We start from the raw sequence: 23,353 nt of genomic DNA, 5'->3' as shown, positions 1-23,353 counted from the left end.
TGATATAGATATAAGCTAAATATAATAAGCGCCGCTTCATATAATAAGCGATAGAGGATAGAAATAGTCCAAGAATATCGACAGTAGAAAATTAAAAAATAAACCAACCGACTTAAAAAAAAACTATTCCAAAACAATAGATATAATATGCAGTAAAAAATAAAAAAGAATTGCGTATTTTATACAATCTTATTAATTAATCTAATTCTAGTTTCAACTATTGTTATTTTTGGATTACCGTGGCCAATGTCCACAAAAATAGATTTAAGCAATAAATCTTTATTTCAACGAATCCATAGACCGAAAGCAGAAAGCAATTAGTTTGACAACTACGTAGGCAGCCTGTGCCATAACGATGACAGAACATTAGGGATTGTTTATCAAAATTACAGCAATGTAGAATTGTATATCTAATATCTAAAACATAAAAATGTCCTTTTCATCTCCCTCGATGCGCCCTTCCATTGATCTATGGGCGACTGCGGCTAGGCATGTATTTATACTAAACACATGTCCGTTTTATCATGACCGATTTGAAAACAACTACATCTGAAGAAAATACATTATCTGGAAAAGGTTATAAACTAGTCAAGTTTGTTGGAGAAGGTGCTTACGCTAAGGTATTGTTCATATTACTCTACTTTTTAACGTTGGCCTTTATATTATTAACATACTTTATCGCAGGTTTATTTAACTGAATACTCAACCAAAGACGATACAGCTAAATTAACTCTTGCCTGTAAAATTATCGAAACATCGAAAGCACCGAAAGATTTCGTAGTAAAGTTTCTACCCCGAGAGATAGACGTACTGATAAGACTCAATCATCCACATCTGATCCACGTGCACAGTATATTTCAGCGCAAAACAAAGTATTATATATTTATGCGGTACACCGAAAACGGCGATCTTCTTGGTTACGTGTTGAAGAACGGCTGTGTTTCCGAGAACCAATCAAGAGTCTGGTTTCGTCAGCTGGCTCTCGGTCTGCAGTATCTCCACGAGCTAGAAATTGCTCATCGTGATATTAAATGTGAAAATGTTTTATTGACGGCTAATTTTAACGTCAAACTTTCTGACTTTGGATTCTCGAGATCTTGTATCGATGAGGAGGATAATCCCATACTCAGCGAGACATATTGCGGATCCATGTCGTATGCAGCTCCGGAAATACTGCGCGGAAAACCGTACCTGCCCAAGCCAACAGACTTGTGGTCTCTCGGCGTCGTTCTCTTTGTAATGCTCAATAAATCCATGCCTTTCGACGATACGCGGATGCGAAAACTTTATGAGCAACAGATGGGAAAAAAATATAGATTCAGATCGCGTGTGGCTAATGTGCTATCATTGGAATCGAAAGCTGTGGTGAAGCATTTACTGGAGCCCGACCCTGGCTTGCGACACACAGCCGCACAAGTCATTGGCTCCGATTGGATCGCTATGGACAGTCGGCTTACAAGTAAATATAAATTCAATTGTTTATTTTTTCGAAATTCCGAAGTGACGCTACAATTTTATAAATATCTTCTTAATTCAAACTTTAAGCGTTGAACGCGGTTGAAGCATCGGCTTTACAGAAGGCACAAGACGAACGTCGTAGGTTGTCCGACTCTCATAGAAACCCGCCAAAGCGACACGGTGATATTTTACAAAGAGAACATAAGGGATCAACAAATAGGGTAAATGCTACTAAATAGATATGATGAATATTTTACATGAAACACTTAACAATGCAATGATAATTTTGTCAACAGGTTAGCGAAATGATAAAGTCTCTCGCTAATCTAACGAATAAAAATAAAGCGAAGTAAAGTTAAGTTAAATGGAGGCAAGACCCCAGGTAATTATGAATATAACTTTTTATTCGGATAACTTATATAGCAATGAAATTTTCGCGGGATTGGGTCTGAAGGGACCTCACTCTTCCAAATTCAAATAGTTTTATTCAAAACTAGGTTTGAAATCACTACTGAACGTCAAGAACTGCCACCCATTCGGAAAATGTATGCCCAGACCTAAGAAGAACGGGCGCAAGAAACTCAGCGGGCTTCTTTTTTTGTATGAAATTTCGTTACACTTAAATTTATAACATAAATAGCCTGAGGGGATGCCTCGAATCTGTATCACTATGAAAGATATCATTGTTATAGTAACCTTTATCACATAACGTCTGTTGAATTTCGTAACACAGCCTATGTTATTTAATTATTTAATAATGATCTATATTTAAAAAGTATTTCATTAAATTCAGGGCCGCATCAAAGATTTTATTAACTTATCTGGATCGGAACAGCTAACCTTGTCGTCTCGTGGATATAAAATAATAAAGAAAATAAATGAGGGATCTTACGCAAAGGTACATAATATAATGTTTAAACCATAGATATGTTTTTCTGATTTAATTCTCCGAACTTACTTTTTCATAGGTTTATCTAGCCGAATACAAGAACGCCAATAAAAAGAACAGGGTTACGATATTAGCTTGTAAAGTAATCGATACTAACACGGCTCCAAAGGATTTTGTAAAAAAGTTTCTCCCGAGAGAAATCGAAATGTTAATTAAGTTGAATCATCCCCACCTAGTTCATACACACAGCATATTTCAACGAAGATATAAATATTTCATATTCATGCGTTACATGGAGAACGGAGATTTGTTAGAGCATATTTTACAAAAGGGCGCGGTACCCGAAGATCAAGCCAGGATATGGACGAGACAGTTGGCGCTTGCTATTCAATACATGCACGAAATGGAGATCGCGCATCGTGATATCAAGTGCGAGAACGTTTTGCTGACGGCCAATCAGAACGCCAAACTGTCTGACTTTGGTTTTTCTCGCATGTGTGTAGATCTTGACTGCAGAGATATTTCCAGCGAAACATTTTGCGGGTCGTTGTCGTACACTGCGCCTGAGATTCTACAAGGATCTCCGTACTATCCTAAACCAACCGATATTTGGTCTCTAGGCATCGTTGTTTACGTAATGCTAAATAGGGCAATGCCCTTCGAAGAGAAACATATTAAGCAATTGTACCAATCGCAAGTGAATAAAAACTGGCGATTTAGGAGCCGCTACATCGACTCCATCTCTGAGAACTGCAAGAGGCTATTGCGTTCGATGTTGGACCCAAATTACAGAAACAGGATTAAAATTGATGAAATAATCAACAGTGAATGGATCGCAATGGACGGGAGGCTTTTGGGTATGTAAAGTTAACATATAAATATATAGCGAAAGCAGATACTAAGTGTCGCGTCATCGCTTTCAGAATGGACTCCCCAGGAAACACAAGCGTACAAAAAAGCGCGAGAAGAAAAAGTTATGCTCTTGCAAAAGAAAGACGTGATAGAAGAAATTAAAGCAGAAAAAGAGACGTGCCATCCAGACAAATCTATTGTAAGATCTACGTATGATTTATCAGGGTCTACGTCATCGTGATGTACCTACAATCGAATACATTAAAAAAGGTGAATTAAATCTTATTTTACGTAACCTCCTTGAATGTCTCTATGTCTGCTGTAACACCCAAGTCATTTATAATGTCACAGTGACAGTTACTATCTGTATTTTTATATAATTTAAGATAAATGGCATAATTCAATTTAATAAAACAGTTATAAATAAAAATGTAGAAAAACGAACACCAATTGAACCTCCAAAACCAACAAGGCGAAAATGGAATAATGCATCCTAAATTGAACCGCATAAATGTGTCCAGCTAACGATAAATTAGAACTGTCCATCACTCAATCTGATATTGCAATACTGAAAGAAAAAGGTTTCATATTGGAAAAGATTATCGGTGAAGGCTCGTATGCTAAAGTAAACGCTGTTTGATAGTAGTACCTACTCCAAGCAGGGGCGTGCAAATGATATAGGCAATTAGGCACTGCCTACCTCGTTATGAATTTAAATAAATATAGCAATTGTGTTAAAGTTAATTTAGTTTAATTTGGTTCCGTTATTTTATTACCAAATTGAACACCCACTCATAAATTTTTCTCCTTATGCTAGATACTAAATACCTAAGGTAAGCAATCTATGCTTATTACAAAGCTCAACTTCGACTGGTTAGATCTACAGTGCCTACTTAGCTAGAAAACCAATGCACGCCCCTGACTCCAAGACTAGATATCACGATTGGCTGTGGTTAACTATTGAATTAAAAATAATAATTAGCTAAGTGTTAATTTGCAGGTATTTAAGGCAACGCATATGGTCGATGATTCACGTCATACAGTGATGGCCTGCAAAGTGATAGATACGGCACAAGCCCCGCGGGACTACTTGACGAAATTCTTGCCACGAGAGTTGGACGTGTTGATACGCGTCAACCATCCCCACATAGTTCATGTTTCGAACATATTCCAGCGCCGCGCTAAATACTTTATCTTCCTCCGTTTCGCAGAGAACGGCGACTTGTTGGATTTTCTAACACAGAACGGCGCCATACCAGAGAGCCAATGCAGGCTTTGGATGCGTCAGATACTTTCGGGAATAAACTACATTCACACTTTAAACATAGCGCATAGAGACTTGAAATGTGAAAATATCTTAATTACTGCAAACTATAACGTAAAAATAACAGACTTTGGTTTTGCTCGGAACGTCAGACAACGAGACCGCGATCTGCTGAGCGAAACATACTGCGGCTCTCTTTCGTATGCGGCGCCCGAAGTCCTAAAGGGTGTCCCTTACCTGCCCAAGCTAGCAGACATGTGGTCGATAGGGATTATAATGTACACTATGCTCAACAAGGCTCTACCTTTCAATGAAACTTCTGTCAAAAAGTTATATGAGAAACAGGTGAGTGAGAATGGGTAGGTACTACTCCAGTTCATTGATTTTATTAGTAAGTAAAGTAGAGAGGGCATACTCTTACGCAACATCAGAACAATTAAAACTATAGCAAGCTTGTAAGTAATATTAGTTCCTACGCGCTTTTTTAAAGGTTGGTTACCCAGTCATTTGACCTCGATAGCTGATGAAAGTTTATTTTATCTTGTATTCAAAGTATTCCATGGAAATTGGATATCTCAATGTTCTGGTTCGGCAAGCGATGGACTAATTACATCCTCACCCAGCCTTCTCCCTAGGAGGCGTCATCACCGTTAATGTGGACTCATGACACTACATCTCACGGCCTTCGCCGGCGTAGACGAGGTTCCACTTTTGTGAACCCTGCTCATCACTAGACGATGACAATAATCCGACTGACAACTTAAACACTGCGAAGACGTAGGTCTTCCCGCCCTAGTCAATCGCAAACAAACACAGCAGCGGCGCCACGCATTGCCAATAATATCGAAAAAACTTAGAGCCTGAAGGTGTTAGGAGAAAATTTGAGGAGTTTTTAAAATATGGCTGAAAACACGGCTATTAAAAATACTTTTTCGAGTATAATTAATAAAAACAAATATTAAGTTTATTCAGAAACTATATAAAAAAAGAAAAATATGTAAAAGAAATGTGGTTGCGAAACTGAACTGGCAGTGGGCGACCACGTACCGGAAGACGGAGTGTTGGTAGGCCCTCCCACAGGATGGACCGACGTACTGGTCAAAATCGCCGGAATAGGTTGGATGAGGGCAGCGCAGGGCCGATCGTCATATTGATCTTTGGGGCAGGTACAAAACTAATTTGCCACATAGACAATCGTTGTGTTTGCTTAATTTGAGAGCATTCAATACGGATACAGTTATTTGTAGGTGACGCGTAAGTGGCGCTTTCGCACGGGCGTTGTGAACCAGCTATCTTCGGAGTGTAAGCAACAAGTGACCAGTCTAATGGATCCAGAGCCCAAAGCTCGCCCGCTGGCTGCCAACCTGTTCACCGCGCCCTGGATTACTATGGACCCGAGACTGATTAGTAGATATTACAATTATTAACAAATTGTTATTTTTAAAATGATGTCCCTTACTTCTAAGATAAATTATACAAACAAAATTTATGAACGATGCAGAAATCGAACCCGCGACCTCTCGGGTTCCGTTCGCGTAGCCTTGATTCTGGAACATTAGGAACTACATGTTTTTACTGTTCCATAGATGAACATAAGTAGAATATAATGCACTTTAAATGTATCATAATAAATCTGACAGTGTGCCGTGCGTTTCCGGTTGATTCGATTCTTGAACTACTCAAGAGCCGGAGAACCGGTTCGGTGCCTTGCGGATCGTAGGTATTATTCACTCATTCGTTAAATGCATTAAATTACAGACGGTAATACTTACTATTTACAATTTTCCATCAAGAACCGCCAAGCCGTTGTTGATACATGCCACCAGACAAAAACAAAATAGTTGAACCTGTGAAAGTCAGTCATAAAAGTAGACTATACAAATCAATAAACCACAGACAATGTAGAGATATTTAAACCTGTGTGAATATGTGATTATAGAGTTAACATTCCTGGAGGAATCTTTGTTGAAACAGGCGACTGAAGAGTCACAAAAAAAGGAAATGGGATACTTCGAAGAAGAAAGTGAAGTGGAGAGACTTGCCGAGTTGCGTCGCAAGGGAAGGGGAAAAGGTGAACGGAGTGACTTTCTTTATTACATGGCTAGTATGAAAAGCCACTAAGAAACTGAGGATGGTCGCTTCCTTTCCTCTTGTTGAGTTTGACTTGTGTACTGAGTATAGTTTGACTTGAAATGTGTATACTACTGTCGCTTATAGTAAATAATACAAAAACAATATGGCCGCCACGCAACGTAAGACTTTTTATTATAGTATTACCAAATAACATGTCTTATACAATACGGAACCCTTAGTGCCTTTTCATACGTCCCGGTTGCCGGGTATCCGACGGCGAAGTGTAGGGCCAAGTACGATAGCTTTCACACGTACCTGAATAAATTACCGGGAAAGCGGTCGCCGGATCTACCACTATGCGCCCGGTGGCCTCGGTATCCGTTAGCCGGTGGCCGGACACAGTGGTACAACATGGTGAACATGTAACGAGCTTCCATACGCACCGGCGGTCAGTCGCCCTGGTACAATCACATCGTTTTGTCTAACAACCTTGTGTTCTCATAATTAATGCGAAAATTGCAAAATGGAGATGTATCTAGACGTATGACGCTATAAATGGTTATTCAAACTGTGATGTAATTGATTAAAAGGGGATATTGACATCCTAAAGGACGTGAAAAACCTGTTTTCATCATTTAGTAGGTCTGGAAATAAGGTGTAGAACTCCACAGTGCTCTCTTTTCAAGTTAATCGAATGAACCCAATAATTTCTTGACTTCATTTTTAAGGAAGATTGAAAATAAAATTATAAATACATGGTTACTACGCGACTGTACTAGCGTCGACGGTAAGAACGCTACAAACTGGATACAAAATCGGGTCGTGTGAAAGCTAAATGTGTTACCGGACAGTCGGCGCCGGTGACCCGGCAACCGAGACGTATGAAAAGGGCCTTAGGCGTCTTCTCTCCACACGGTATTTCACAGTTAATACGCCTCGACGCGTGTGCGCATGTCATAATTTTAGTCAGTAGAATTTCAGTCTTTATGAGTATGTCGACGGTGCCAGATGATTTAACGCAAGCATTTGCAAATTATTTTTATATTTCATTAATTAATCTAGGAAATAAACGGCTTATTATCATAAAAAACGCAACTGAGCCGAATATGCCTGTTGCCTCGTCCGATGGTTTTTACCACGACATAATATAATAAACTCGTTAACAAGAGGCCTGAGAAACATATTAGATAATTTGTTTTTCTTTTACAGAAGGACTAAAAATATTGAAAAATACCGACTCCAACTTCGGGAAATCACAGCATTTATTCGACGAAAAGGAATAAACAAGAAATATAAACCAAACAGTGTCAAATCAGTATTTATTAACATTTACATTTCGTTTATGAAGCTAAGTTATTGTAAAAATTATTTATTTCATTACATATTGTATGAACAGACGTTTGTTATAATTATTAACAAGTTCAATACTTATTTTTACTAGCAGTTATTAAGTCTATGGAAGACAAGGGTTCACTAAAGGTACTGGGCATAATATTACATATATACTACTACAAGAGTTTTACATAATTAGTTAGAAAAATGTTTACAGTCTCGTAACGGTAGAGTAGATTTTCCAATAAATTATTATGGCCCCTAAGGAATGACTACGAGTTTAACCAATTTTATAAGGATTCAATAAGGTTGTAAACGTAGCGAGTATGTTGTGATAAACATGAGTAAGAAAGGACATAAAAGGATGACCCGTAAGTGCTGGACTAACGAAATGGGCAATGGAGAGGAGTTTCTCTGAGAGATCGAATCAGAAATGAGGAGATCCGTAGGAGAACCAAAGTAACAAACATAGTTCAATGGACAGATGGCCGTTGGGACAGTAAACTCCTCGAATGGCGACTACGTAACGAAAGACGCAGTGCATGTAATCCCTCCACAAGATGCACCGCACCGACTATACAGATAGAATTGAACAGTCAAGATCGCCGGAATACGTTGGATGAGGGCAGCGCAGGATCGATCAAATTGTAGTGGAAATCTTTGGGGGGTGGCGTTTGTCCAGCAGTGGACGTCTTCCGGCTGATGGTGATGATTTCGTGGTTTTAACACATTCAATGCCACCACGATTTTCTAATACTTCCCAGCGATGCCGCCCTATAAAAAACGCAAACATGCTAGGAGTGCTCGCGGCACTGCAGGATGGAATTACGTAGCACGCTAGGCGTGTTCACCGGCACTGTTAAGAGGTAAAATCAAAGAAAGCGTTATTTCGGCTTCAACCGTGTTTATTGATCAGTCTTTCTCGAGTTACTGAAGAGATATTTTGTTTTTAGCAGTGTTTGTGCTTTTGAAAGTTAAATTATGGCAGTTAGTAGATTCCAAGGTAAGTATTTATCGTAATTTTATCAGTGAATTTCAACCTTTGGTTACTTATTTATGATTTTTTAAGGAAAACAAAATATGTGCAAGAAACAGTGGAATATGATGATGATGCGACGCAAGCAGATAGCCCACCCTCACAAAAAAGGCGTCATTTATTTATTTATAAACACTTACACCAACATTACAGGTTATTACCCAATGCGTTGATGTCGTATACATGTCATGCATTATCTATACGGTATCATTTTTGTCAGACCTCAGTTGCTCACAAACTTTCAAACTGTAAACATGGCGAAGTAAAAGCAAAAGACGTCATACAAAAATAACAGACTATACCCAATAAGATTAAATAAGATTGTTTTTGTGTACATAACTACTAAAACTAGTCTGAAATATTTTTAGAATTCTGATTTTTCTTGTCTCCATTTAACGACACCTCTCTATAACGCCATAAAATGCACAGTCCCTTCAGTGTCGTTATTTGGAGTTTACACTGTATTTGTTAAGATTATTATTTTTCACGTTAATGAAACGAACTATGTAGGTATCTTTCACATTTATAATAAGAGTATAATTTAACTTACCACCGTTTTAAGCGAAGTAATTAGCGAAGCCGGTAAGGATACCAAATTCTTCACAAGGACAAGCTGAGCTCGTCGTAAAAACAATCACAAAAGTAACACTAGTCGGGGTCTTTGCAAGAGTAATCACAAGGTCCAATAACACAAGCGGGGGTCTATGCAAGAGAAATCACAAGGTCCAATAACACTAGCCGGGGTCTTTGCAAAAGCAATCACAGGGTCCAATAACACAAGCCGGGGTCTTCGTAAGTATAAACGTAAATCCAGTGAAAGGAAGAGATCGTAGGAAACATCCGATGTCGAACACTTCGAACACTGATGTAAGGAGCTATACTAATGTTAAAGACTTGCTGCCCGTGGTGCAATAAAACGTGGGAATAGGACGCCGCCTGTTGCGCTCTCTGTTACAGACCTTACGGCAGGCATGGTAACGTCCCAATGTGCGGCTCACCTAATCTTTTTATGACACTCGGGTTTGTTTTATTACCAAAAAAATAATTGGCAAGCAACTGAAGTAAATGGTATTCCTACTAGGGACTTTATTTATAAACGATCGCCAAACGTATCTAATATTAGCAGTGCCCCGCGGTTTTACCCAAGTCTTACGGGAACCATTTACTTTTTAGGGATAAAAAGTAGCCTATAGCCTTCCTCAATAAATGTGCTATCAAACACCGAAAGATTTTTTCAAATGGGCCCAGTTATTCCTGAGATTAGCGCGTTCAACCAAACAAACAAACTCTTCAGCTTTATAACATTGGAATAGATCCTGGGCAGGGTTTTGTCTTCTTCCGATGAATGAAAAGATATTGGTGAAAGAGAGAGAAGGAAACAGATCCGAGTTACACAACAGCTGATAAGCGTTTATAATTAGGTACCTAAAGGGGTACATTATAGGTAAATATTTTATGCAATTTATTTTATCTTTTTTGTTCAACCTAAGTGCCAAGGAATAAAATAAATGATAACTTATAAAAAATATTCTATATTTTATTATTGGCATTATAAATGTAGTAAATTGACCTAATAATATAAAAGATTGAGAACTGCTGGAGATGAACACGCCTGGTATGTTCGCGGCATTACATAATAGATTATTTTTGATGAACCTTAAAAAAATATCAGATCCTGGAACCACTTCAGAATACTTTAGCTTACGGCAGAAAGTTTATGCTCAGAGTCTTTCGGACAATAATATTGTCTAATCTTTGAGATATAGATGAAAAACGGTGAGCACGCCCGGCGTGCTGGCGGCATGCAGATAAGAATTAGTGTGGACACGCTAGGCGTGTCAATGGCACTGAATGTGTTAATGTCCTTCTACAGATAATGCGGGAGTTGAATGCAGAGTTCAAGAACACGATAGTGATGTGACCTAATTACAATTGATAATCATTAGGGTGTCGATAAATTCAAACAATGCTTTGAGTTTAGCATTTTAATCTAATAATTAAATCTCAAATTTTTGGTCTGCCTTTCTTCAATACACATGACTAAAACATTTATCGTCATTTCTTGCGGTTAGCGATGAATAAAAAGTGTGTGTGTGCACTTATGTATGCACGCAGGAAGTTATACTTCTTTGGCCAAACGAAGCAAAAAATTATTAAAATGATTTTTTCCTCGTGCTATTCTACCTTTTAAGAAAGAAAAATTTTGTAAAAATCTTGCGAAGATTGCTTTGACATTTAATTATTAAATAATGAATATGGCGGTATGGGCTTGAACCCTTTGCCTGTCCTAATAATGGACGAAGAAACCAAAAAAAATAACGAATGACGCAAACGTCAGAGAATTTTGGGAACCTACTTCAACCTGTTTCTTTTGTGTTAAAGTGATGCGCGCGCATCTTAAAATTTCACTCTAACCATTTTTTCATAACACGCCTATATTTTTCATAACCTAACCTCAAAAACTCTTTTTTGGAATGGAACCTCAAACTGGTCTCGGATCATTCAATATTAGAATCAATACGGAATCGTAACTTTTGTGATAGCACGGTAAGCGTACGGTTACTGTCAAGGACGGCATAACACTACTATGCAGGCGCGGGAGGCGAGGGGAGAGATGCTCCCATTTTTTTACCTCTGGCCCCGACTGCATTCAACTCACGCGCCATCTAAAGCTCTTGTATTGCTTAGCCTTTATGTAGTATGGATTACGTTTGATTAAAAAGACAAAAATATATTTTTATTAGCTCTTTAAAACAAATCCAATCCAAAACTTTCATTTTTGTGTCAAAGATAAAAACAAATCAGCAAAATACGAAACCTAGAAGGTATAGCGGCGGGGCCGTTCCTCAAACATCATTCCTTTGGGCCATTCCTCACTGTATGATATAATTATTATAAACAATGATTATCATAGTCATCAGTTACTCGGGTAGGAAAGTGAAAGGTTATATTAACATTTGATAAACACGTTATATAAGGCTACTGAGGTGATTTACTTATATAATCTACTAGTCGAACAATATTAAACAAATCTACTTGTACAGAACCCTCGAAAATGCATCGTAGTGTTGTGCGATCAAAATTGAAATACACGTCAATAAGTTAATCTTAAATTAATAAATAGTCTTAACCTACTTAAGTATATAATTTAAAACTTTTCAAAAACTTTAACATTTAGGTTACCAACACTCTAATTATAACAAGGTGATAAGTTAATAATTATAGTTATCGCTAAAGCTCATGCCACGCGCAGTTCAACAATGAGGGAGCAGTATTGCCGATATTGCGCGCTCCCTCGCACTCATGTTAGTGATGTGCCGCATTAATGTCGATAATTTAAATTGTAGTCTCAAATATGTTGAGTAATATTTTATCCGCGCATGCCAGGAGCGAAGGCCTCTAAGTAAAGTAACTATCATTACAAAAGTAGCTGCGAATACAAAATGTATTGTCGTTCATCACTCAGTCATTTCATATTATGATACTGAACTAAGCTAAATAGTTCATGAGCTTAATACACTGCGATTATTCTCGTTTGCGAGAACAGTAACGTTAACGTTTTATATTTTGTGATTATGAAGTATGTAGAACTTTTTTATACCATATTATAAACGTTATAAATTATTTTAAAAGCATACTTTTTCATGGAGTCGGCATCTGATTACTTAAAAGAGCTTCAAAAAAACTCCCAAGCATAAAGTCTTAGTTATAATCTCGACTTCTATATAACACGAGTAAAAAATTAAATGTATTGAACATTAACACATGGTTTATGAAATTATCGGGCTCGGTGTACAAATTGGGCATAGTGAAAGTTACTAATAGACGTGCATAAGGCTAAAACGACAAAGTGCAACGTCTAGTGTAATAATTTAAATTGAAATAATTCATCTTTTTTTTTTTAATTATATTTAACAATGTCAAACAAGAGCCAGAATTTTACATGATAACATTCAGTATTATACGATTATTATTAGTTTATTTTTCTGCGCTGTTGATAAATAAAAAAAAAACCTCATAAACATTAAATTTTTTATGAATTAGGCTTGAATTTCATTTTAAGTGCATTTTGTTATTGTTTCTCGTGGTTTATTATTTTTGAGGCACTTTTATTTTACTATAACGAAAGTGACAATTAATTAAAAAATTATATAGCTGAACTGATATTTCTTATAAAAAAATGTCAATAAAACTAACAAACTATAAATAACAACTTTATCATCGCCAGCATCAGTTTGTACGCCTTTCTTTCACATCAAATTGTTGTATGAGTTTTTCTTCAATATTTTTGGTTTTGTGAGTTTAAGCTTCGTCATAGACAGTTTGTTATTTTTACTTTGATCACAATGCTTGTAAAACTATTTCTCTTTAACACTGCCGCTCCAACATCTCAAGAAAAAGAAGACACCAAAGGTAAGCACCCATACTCCCACACGTGAGGAATTCAGCATATTTATGTCCAGCGCAGACACCTTATGCAGGTGTTCTCCGAGCGTGCGTGAGATGACTCATCATCTTTGAGGAGTTTGGATAAGTAGAGCCTTTATTATTCTACCAATGATGTTCTAAACGTGAACATAATATCATACGCAGTCTGATAGAGGAACGGCAAGTGTGCTCAAAGATATAACGTAAGCACAATTTTCTCATTAGTCATGTGTCAACTGTCACTGTCAGAATAAAACATGAAATGAATAAATGTTTTACATTGCTGCTTATTGACGAAGAATATTTCAAACAACTGGAGCAAATGCGGCAATGTATAGATATATAAGTCAAAGATTATTATGGTGTAATTTGTGGCTTGTTCCATATTTCGGCTAAGTTTATACAACGTTGTCTATATGTATAGAACGTCAATGGATGCTACCGATAAAAAGTTGTTTGAAAAATAGATTTCATTAATCATGTAATCTTCAACATGATATTTGGTATTATTTTCAAATAAGGCAGCTCTAACATAAATAATTCACAATAGAAAAAGTTTTCTAAAATTTACAATACAAACCCGTACATATATTTTTATGACCAAAGATCAAAGAAAACTGACAAAATAGTTTAAAATATTTACAAAAGCAGCCGCTACTATTCAAAAACGGCTGATAGGATTGGTCCAAAATTACATTAGCAGCACTGTACGTAGCAACCATAGATCGTATCGATCCAACTTTAAATCATTTGATTTAAGTTAATAGCGAATGCTTAAATATTTGTGTTATTAACTATAATACAAAAATACATATTATTGTACTGTTTACTCTGGTAATATTGTTTGTTGGCACATTTCTTACGAGTCTAAGCTGCATTTAGCGTTCGACCGACGGACAACGCTCACGTCGGTCGAGCGTAGTGCGTACCGTACGCGATGCAATGTTGCGTTTTGTGCTCAGCTGACAGCAACCTTCATTGCGAGTGTACAGTTGCGAAACAAAAATTAATCCATTTTTAATCTCTTTAATATGTGCGTACTACTAACGCAAACGATTACCGTTGACTCAATTATTATAGAGCGCCTAATTGAAGGAGAAATTTGTACAATATATTCGAAATTCTTAGAACATTAATTTTTCTTTACGATTTTTGATGATGATTTTACACACGCGCGTACGGTCGGTCGCTCGGTCAGTGTAGCACTGAACGCACATATTTATCGCCATAGCGCGTCAGCGGACCTACGTACGACCTACGTAGTAATTCATCAGCGCTGGACTGAACACTCTCATATATTGTGTTCATAGTTGTTGCTAAGCTCGACCGACGTCAGCGCTGACGGTCGGTCGACCACTAAATGCAGCCTCATACGATTATTTTTATAACATTTAAAATGTCATTTTGAAGTATAAATGCAAATATCATACAAGTTATTTGAACAAATTCAGGCATTAAGTGTTATGGAATAAAACAAGTCGGCGTGATAACGCGCCATCTTATGAAGTCACCTGTCAATTTTGAAGTTTTAGTTTGTTTACTTCGTTTTCGATATTATGAATATTGTATATGTGACCTTACATATAGAGGTCGTCTGGCATATTAATATAACCGTTTTTATTGTCTCACCTAAATACTAATAACTCGAACGATTATATATATTTTTTACTTATATATCACTATCAGGCAACGCGTTAAACAGTTTAAAATCATCGCTGCGTCTCTGTGAATTATATTACAATTTATCGTTACCCGTAGGATATGTTACAACTGCAGCAAAACCGTTCAATTGGTTCAACTACGCCTAGTTCAGCAAAACATAGTATCATTGATATATTAAATAAAAAAAAAATATTACATCAAAAATGTAAAGTTCCCGGATTGCATATTTGCGTCTTGATAGGGAACACCCCAATGTTCGACACAATCACATCTTACAGGACTCGGTTGATAGTAGATAATATACAATTATATTACACATGATAATACAATATGGTGTAGGGGAGCGGGGGGCACGTTGTTACAGGGGTAAGAAGTTACACGCATTTTTTACCGGGATTTTCAACTCTTTGGTAGACGTAAGTGGACTCATTTGTTTCCTTATAACATCGTGCGTTGCAAAAAAACAATCAGTGACCCGCCGAGCGGCAAACTGTTAGGTTGTGTGCACGTGTCTCGATTTCCATCAAGTACGTAACAAAATCTTTTACGAAATTTTTGATTCCTGCCGTCTATATTTGTTATTCTCTAAATTCTTTTCACCTCGAACGTTCATAATGTATCGAGTTTTAATTTGTAATAGCGTTTTATTCTGCTATTGATATCCATTAATGGCGGCTTTAATTTTAATTAAAAAACACACCATGGGGCAGGTTGTTACAATTTTTCGGGGTAGGTTGTTACATGTAACAACTTGCCTCAGACCTTGTATTACCGTTCATCTCATTGACTATCATTTAGAAATTACTACGCTGTACTTAAAAATTAGAATAAATGGAAAGAAATTGAAGCTTTCGTTCCGACGGGCGCATTCTTGCTTTTTAAAACAATGGTTCATCTTTCAATTATTTTTTAAATTCTAAATACTCATTGTTTTTTTTTTAGAATGAGAAACTATAAAAGAAAAACGGAAAGAGGTACAACTAGTCAAGAAGTTTATGAATCTGCTGCGGCAGAAGTACTGCAGAATAAAACGAGCATTCGTAAAGCAAGCAAAATGTTTAATTTGTGTCCGATGTCCTTATCCAGGTATGTCAGAAAAAACAAAAACAACGAATCTTGTTCATTGGGTTACGTTAAACCTAAATTGGTATTCTCACAAGAAGCCGAACATAAATTAGCTTCTTATCTAATCAAAAGTTCAGAAATATATTTTGGTTTACTACCAACTGAAGTCCGAAAACTAGCTTATCAATGTGCAGTAAAACTCGAATTAAAAAATATTCCCCCCAGTTGGATCCAAAATAATATGGCTGGGCCGGACTGGTTTAAAAGTTTTATGCACAGAAATCCTCAACTATCTCTGAGAACACCAGAAGCTACATCTTTGAGTAGAGCAACGTCATTCAACAGAACCAACGTTAAAGACTTTTTTGACAAACTGCAATTGTTATTCCAAAAATATGAATTCACTGCTTCGCGCATATGGAACGTTGATGAAACAGGTGTCACAACGGTACAGAAGCCTAAAAAAATAGTTGCTGCTCGTGGTCAAAAACAGGTCGGTGCGATCACATCTGCAGAAAGAGGAGTACTTGTAACGCTCACATGTGCCATAAATGCTGCTGGAAATTCAGTCCCGCCGATGTTCGTTTTTCCCAGAATGAGATACACTGATCTATTTCTTCGTGCTGGACCATCAGAAGCGATAGGAGCAGGCAATTCTTCAGGATGGATGACAGAAGTAGAATTTTTAAAATTCTTGGATCATTTCATTCAACATGTCAAACCTTCCATTGAACAGCCCGTCCTCCTCCTGCTGGATAACCACAACTCACATGTAAATTTTCACGTCGTGGAGAAAGCCAAAGTAAACAACATAATCATGCTGTCGTTTCCCCCGCACTGCTCTCACAATTTACAACCATTAGATGTAGGCGTTTATGGCCCATTTAAAAACCACCTTAATCGAGCACAGACGGCCTGGATGTATAATCATCCAGGAAAAACAATGACGATTCATGATCTCCCAGGCGTGGTGAAAGATTCACTGCCATTGGCCCTAAATCCTGTAAATATCATGAGCGGATTTCGATCAACCGGGATATGGCCTTTTAATCCTGATATCTTTCAAGACAGTGATTATGCACCTTCTTATGTCACTGATCGCCCCAATCCAGAAACGAATCATCCCACTGCCTCGCAGAACACCTCCAATTTGACACTGGACCTGGAAAATCCGGAATTGCTAGATTCTGCGCCTCAACTGAACATAAGCACAAATGAAATCATACAGGCAATCGAAACAGCAACCAATCTATTACCTGACACTATTAACAATATTACTGTTTCACCTTCTCCAAATCCAGCTTGTTCGCAAGATATAGAATGTTTAACAACATTACCGAGTGCAGATTCGTCAAGTTTTAAAAATAAAATTGAATTAGCGATACCAGGTTCATCTGGTATACAAAGTACATTTGAAAATTTTTCGCCTTCAAAGATAAGATCCTTTCCCAAGGCAGAGGCTCGAAAACAATCCAACCATAACCGTCGTAAACGTAAATCCGCTGTATTAACCGACACACCTGAAAAAGACTCATTACAAAAGGAGTATGAAGAAAAACTGGCCAAGACCAAAAAAGCGTGCGACCAAAATAAAGGAAAAGGTAAAGGAAAAGGGAAATCTGCGAAAACGAGTAAAGTAGGAAAAGAAAAGGTGAAGAAAAAAATTTTGGTTTCTGATTCAGATTCTGATACTGAAGAATGGTTTTGTTTAGTGTGTAGCGAAAGTTACAGTACTTCTAAAAAAGAAGATTGGGTAGAATGTTTAGAATGCAAAATGTGGGCCCATGTCAAATGTGTAACAGGAAACGTTCAATTATTCATTTGTATTAATTGTAATTCTGATGAAGACTAATGTAATATAAATATGTGATATTGTTACCTACAATAAAGGTGAAGGTTGACCTTGAGGTCGCCTTTATTGCTTGCCTGGTGCAACTGTTACTCGTGATATGCTGTCGACTGTTTATACAGTATTGTATACGTAACTATAAATTTTATTGCAATATAAGTGTATTGAAAATGTTAGATTTTAGTTTAACTGAAGTGCCAAGTTAAAAAAGTATAAATAATTTATTACATGTTGGTATTTACTGACGAAATTTTCTAATTCAGTAATGAAAATGTGTTTTATATAAGATTTAAGAAAGTTCCTGCCAAAGTTATGTGATTATTACTGTTAAAAAGTTGGAAAATTACGATATAGATAGTATAATTGCTCATAAATGTTATAAGACTGTTCAAAATAGTCTCTTTTATTCATAACGTTTTGAAACAATAAAAAATAAATGATTTATTATTGTTCATTTTGTTTATTTACCTACTGTAACATCGTGCCCCGAAGCTGTAACAACTAGCCCCAAGTCAGGGGTAAGTTGTTATAATCGACTTATTTCATTAATTCTCTATTACGGGAAAAATTACGTAAACTTTAATATTTTTCCAATGCTATTCTACTAGCTGAATAGACACACTAATGGTAAAAGCAATCAAATGTATACATTATTTGATAGCTTTTGTGATATTAATAATTATCTAAAAATTGTAACAACGTGCCCCCCGCTCCCCTACAATGACGTCACAACATGTCGGTACGTGTTAAGTATTCCTCTGTACGCTCGCGCGGCGTGCTAATGGCCGCGGGTGACGTCACGCGGGGGACAGACAGCCGACCCGCCGGGAACCGCCGCTGATTTTACTCTCATCGTCTGCAACAATAAATAAAAACCTAATAAATACACGGACTAGTAAAAAGAGAAGGACTTCGCACCTTTAAGCTAGTGTGTGTGTGGTTACGAGGGATACCAGCATCGCAGTTTTTTCTCCCTTAATTAGTCATATTTTGATTACTTTTGATGTTCCGTAGTATTGTTTTTACACGTTTTCACAACGCTCGACGGCATTTTTAAAATATTTTATTGAGACGCAAACTGATCTGTCACAGACGATGACAATCGCCATAATGGCCGCCTATCGGCCTGTAATAGTGTAAATGTGTGCGTGGGGCTAAGTATTTACACGTTAATCGGCATGTTTTGGTGCTACACTGTTATCTAAGGTGACACTGAGTCCCTTATTTTACAACTAGTCCGTGAATAAATATAGTATTATTGATAAATTCTCTTTATTTTATAACGTGGTCACATGGGGTATACTTGATATGAACCGTCTTATCTTTCAACAAAATCTATACGACAAAAAACGGACAAAAGTCTTAAACCTTGACTTTTATGGGTTAGATAATTTATACGCATGGACAACCGATGAAAACAGGCCAGGTTTATCACTTTAATGTGCGTGACAAGCTACATCTTACACTCGCGATTTGTGTGTCACTTTGTGTAAGTGTGCCTGAATTGCTCGAAATAGAAGTTAACAATCAACCTCAATTTTTTTTCGACGTTTACACAGCTGTCACCGTCTGTCTAGACGTATAATGATCTAAGTTTTATGGCTTGATATCATTTGTTGAAAATCAACTTTCATTACGACACGTCTGAACTTGTCAACATCAGTATAATAAATTTACGTTCTTTATTCTATGTTAACGGTAAATATTGATTTTGTATTTATTCTTATCAAAAAGAGTTCTATATACAAGGTGAATACCAACCAAAAAAATATCAAATGTTCTGTATTTTAAAATGATCATAATATAATGCAAATAAAACTGAAAAAAAAAAATTATGAACGATGCGAGATTCGAACCCGCGACATCTCGCATTCCGTGCGACCGCTCTTACTAACTGAGCCAACCGTTAGAGAGACGCATCGTTGATAAAATCTTGTATGCTTTGTTCAACGCTCAGGTTGTGGCTTCATCTACAGGATCTGTTTTACAGTTGCATATTTGCATATTAGGAAATTGACTGGAGATGTCGCTCTTGGTAATCTAAACAATTTGTTATGTTTTTAAAGTGATAACCCTCACTTCTGGGATTAATAACACAAATAAAAATCCCAGAAGTGAGGGTTATCACTTTCAAAACATAACAAATTGTTCATAATATGAAATTTGGATTCCAATGTTTATATCCAGAAATGTATATTCCAATCTAGGTTTCTCCACGTCACTTTTTTAAGAGTTTTTCCTATTAAAAAAACATTATATTTATTCTTGTGAAATATTCCAAATGTTAATTAAACTCTACCGGAAAATTTTAAAACGCAACGAAATACAAGTGTAGCAACAAATATAATTAATTATTATTTACAAATAACAAAACTTCAAACACAGCCCAATATCCAACACATGTATAAAAAGCAGACATGAATTAAGAAAAAAATTATCAAGGACATTAACCCCAAATCCAATCAAGTAAAAGTTAAGTTGTTAATCCATCACCAAAATTGTCATTAAAAATGTGTAATTAATGTGTACAATTATTAGATAATTTTATCTTGGGTTTGTTCTTAAACTGTGGTATTAATAAACGCGAAGTAAAGTTATTCCAAGTTTAAAACTTTTTGTCTTTACTTACCTTTGGCAATACAGAATAACATGACAGGGAGAAGTAATTTTTTAACTTGGAAAAGCTTTACACTGCGTTTATTAATAAGACAGTAACTGTGTTATTAATACACGACAAGTTATACCAAGTTTAAATCTTTTTTCCCATAACTTACCTTTGTCAAAATAGAATTACATGACAGGGAGAAGTAATTTTAAACTTGGAGTACCTTAACACTGGGTTTATTAATAAGACAGTAACTGTGTTATTAATAAACGCCAAGTTATTCCAAGTTTAAATCTTTTTTCCCATAACTTACCTTTGTCACTACAGAAAAACATGACAGGGAGAAGTAATTTTAAGCTTTGGAGTAACTTTACACTGCGTTTATTAATAAGACAGTAACTGTGTTATTAATAAACGAGAAATAAAGTTATTCCGAGTTAAAAAAACTTTTAGGCTTTATCTTATTTTTGTCAGTTCAGAATTACATGACAGGGAGAAGTAATATTATACTTGGAGTAGCTTTACACTGCGTTTATTAATAAGACAGTAACTGTGTTACTAATAAACGAGAAATAAAGTTATTCCGAGTTAAAAAAACTTTTAGGCTTTATCTTATTTTTGTCAGTTCAGAATTACATGACAGGGAGAAGTAATATTATACTTGGAGTAGCTTTACACTGCGTTTATTAATAAGCCAGTAACTGTGTTACTAATAAACGAGAAATAAAGTTATTCCGAGTTAAAAAAAACTTTTAGGCTTTATCTTATTTTTGTCAGTTCAGAATTACATGACAGGGAGAAGTAATATTATACTTGGAGTAGCTTTACACTGCGTTTATTAATAAGACAGTAACTGTGTTACTAATAAACGAGAAATAAAGTTATTCCGAGTTAAAAAAACTTTTAGGCTTTATCTTATTTTTGTCAGTTCAGAATTACATGACAGGGAGAAGTAATATTATACTTGGAGTAGCTTTACACTACGTTTATTAATAAGACAGTAACTGTGTTACTAATAAACGAGAAATAAAGTTATTCCGAGTTAAAAAAACTTTTAGGCTTTATCTTATTTTTGTCAGTTCAGAATTACATGACAGGGAGAAGTAATATTATACTTGGAGTAGCTTTACACTGCGTTTATTAATAAGACAGTAACTGTGTTACTAATAAACGAGAAATAAAGTTATTCCGAGTTAAAAAAACTTTTAGGCTTTATCTTATTTTTGTCAGTTCAGAATTACATGACAGGGAGAAGTAATATTATACTTGGAGTAGCTTTACACTGCGTTTATTAATAAGACAGTAACTGTGTTACTAATAAACGAGAAATAAAGTTATTCCGAGTTAAAAAAACTTTTAGGCTTTATCTTATTTTTGTCAGTTCAGAATTACATGACAGGGAGAAGTAATATTATACTTGGAGTAGCTTTACACTGCGTTTATTAATAAGACAGTAACTGTGTTACTAATAAACGAGAAATAAAGTTATTCCGAGTTAAAAAAACTTTTAGGCTTTATCTTATTTTTGTCAGTTCAGAATTACATGACAGGGAGAAGTAATATTATACTTGGAGTAGCTTTACACTGCGTTTATTAATAAGACAGTAACTGTGTTACTAATAAACGAGAAATAAAGTTATTCCGAGTTAAAAAAACTTTTAGGCTTTATCTTATTTTTGTCAGTTCAGAATTACATGACAGGGAGAAGTAATATTATACTTGGAGTAGCTTTACACTGCGTTTATTAATAAGACAGTAACTGTGTTACTAATAAACGAGAAATAAAGTTATTCCGAGTTAAAAAAACTTTTAGGCTTTATCTTATTTTTGTCAGTTCAGAATTACATGACAGGGAGAAGTAATATTATACTTGGAGTAGCTTTACACTGCGTTTATTAATAAGACAGTAACTGTGTTACTAATAAACGAGAAATAAAGTTATTCCGAGTTAAAAAAACATTTAGGCTTTATCTTATTTTTGTCAGTTCAGAATTACATGACAGGGAGAAGTAATATTATACTTGGAGTAGCTTTACACTGCGTTTATTAATAAGACAGTAACTGTGTTACTAATAAACGAGAAATAAAGTTATTCCGAGTTAAAAAAACTTTTAGGCTTTATCTTATTTTTGTCAGTTCAGAATTACATGACAGGGAGAAGTAATATTATACTTGGAGTAGCTTTACACTGCGTTTATTAATAAGACAGTAACTGTGTTACTAATAAACGAGAAATAAAGTTATTCCGAGTTAAAAAAACTTTTAGGCTTTATCTTATTTTTGTCAGTTCAGAATTACATGACAGGGAGAAGTAATATTATACTTGGAGTAGCTTTACACTGCGTTTATTAATAAGACAGTAACTGTGTTACTAATAAACGCAAAGTAAAGTTATTTCAAATTTAAAACTTTTTGTCTTTATCTTAGATTTGTCACTACAGAATTACATGACAGGGAGAAGATGCAGTAACTGTGTTATTAATAAAGTAATGTTCTGTTACTTGTACTGTGTGTTGTAAGGCGGTATAACATAGTGTTAGTAGGTTAGTGCGTGCACTTACTGTCGAAGCGGTACCGAGATGATCACCTGAGGTGTCGTCGTGTAGCGGACACAAGAGGTCGCCCAACTCAGCCTCCTCTTTGCTCTTCTTCCTCTTCAAACTGAACTGACTTTTCTTTGGTACCTGTGTATATACGATACGTATTTAAACGATATTTTTATATGTACCCTTAGATCATTTAAACGTCTAGATTTATGGTCTAATTAAAGAACGAATGAAACTGTCTTTGTATACCTATCGAATATGTTAATAACGTCACGTTTCTGGGCATGAAAGTAG

General features: G+C 36.0%; 2 protein-coding genes across 11 annotated transcripts in view; one reads left to right on the top strand and one right to left on the bottom strand.

Moving 5' to 3' along the window:
* Window positions 1-357: 357 nt before the first annotated feature.
* LOC126970463 (testis-specific serine/threonine-protein kinase 6-like) lies at window positions 358-7,931 on the top strand. 4 transcript variants are annotated; one of them, XM_050816369.1, is made up of 6 exons: window positions 1,546-1,679; window positions 1,755-1,840; window positions 2,252-2,356; window positions 2,427-3,204; window positions 3,271-3,469; window positions 4,200-4,346. In XM_050816369.1, exons 2-5 carry the CDS (start codon window positions 1,823-1,825, stop codon window positions 3,438-3,440), a joined length of 1,071 nt encoding a protein of 356 aa, XP_050672326.1. In that variant the 5' UTR covers window positions 1,546-1,679; window positions 1,755-1,822; the 3' UTR covers window positions 3,441-3,469; window positions 4,200-4,346. The 4 variants fall into 4 exon arrangements, with proteins under 4 accessions (XP_050672327.1, XP_050672326.1, XP_050672325.1 ...); XM_050816370.1 differs by lacking the exons at window positions 2,427-3,204; window positions 3,271-3,469; window positions 4,200-4,346 and adding exons at window positions 358-620; window positions 685-1,459 and having other exon boundaries at window positions 2,252-2,346; XM_050816368.1 differs by lacking the exons at window positions 1,546-1,679; window positions 1,755-1,840; window positions 2,252-2,356; window positions 2,427-3,204; window positions 3,271-3,469 and adding exons at window positions 3,552-3,824; window positions 5,711-5,870; window positions 6,403-6,534; window positions 7,746-7,931 and having other exon boundaries at window positions 4,200-4,808.
* Window positions 7,932-10,874: 2,943 nt separating this feature from the next.
* Window positions 10,875-23,353, bottom strand: part of LOC126970445 (liprin-beta-1) — a 91,500-nt gene continuing 79,021 nt past the window's right edge. For 5 of the 7 annotated variants that reach the window (XM_050816337.1, XM_050816338.1, XM_050816335.1 and 2 more), the window contains 3 exons: window positions 23,075-23,197; window positions 18,627-18,764; window positions 10,875-15,332 (listed from right to left, as the gene is read on the bottom strand). In XM_050816337.1, coding sequence (XP_050672294.1) covers window positions 18,687-18,764; window positions 23,075-23,197 — 201 coding nt within the window. In that variant the 3' untranslated portion in view covers window positions 10,875-15,332; window positions 18,627-18,686. The remainder of the gene's footprint in view (window positions 15,333-18,626; window positions 18,765-23,074; window positions 23,198-23,353) is intronic. The other 2 variants (XM_050816333.1, XM_050816334.1) reach the window with 2 other exon arrangements.

The sequence above is a fragment of the Leptidea sinapis genome, chromosome 21 (genome assembly GCF_905404315.1).
Source record: "Leptidea sinapis chromosome 21, ilLepSina1.1, whole genome shotgun sequence".
Classification (NCBI taxonomy): domain Eukaryota; kingdom Metazoa; phylum Arthropoda; class Insecta; order Lepidoptera; family Pieridae; genus Leptidea; species Leptidea sinapis.
This window is presented reverse-complemented; position numbering and strand designations above follow the sequence as displayed.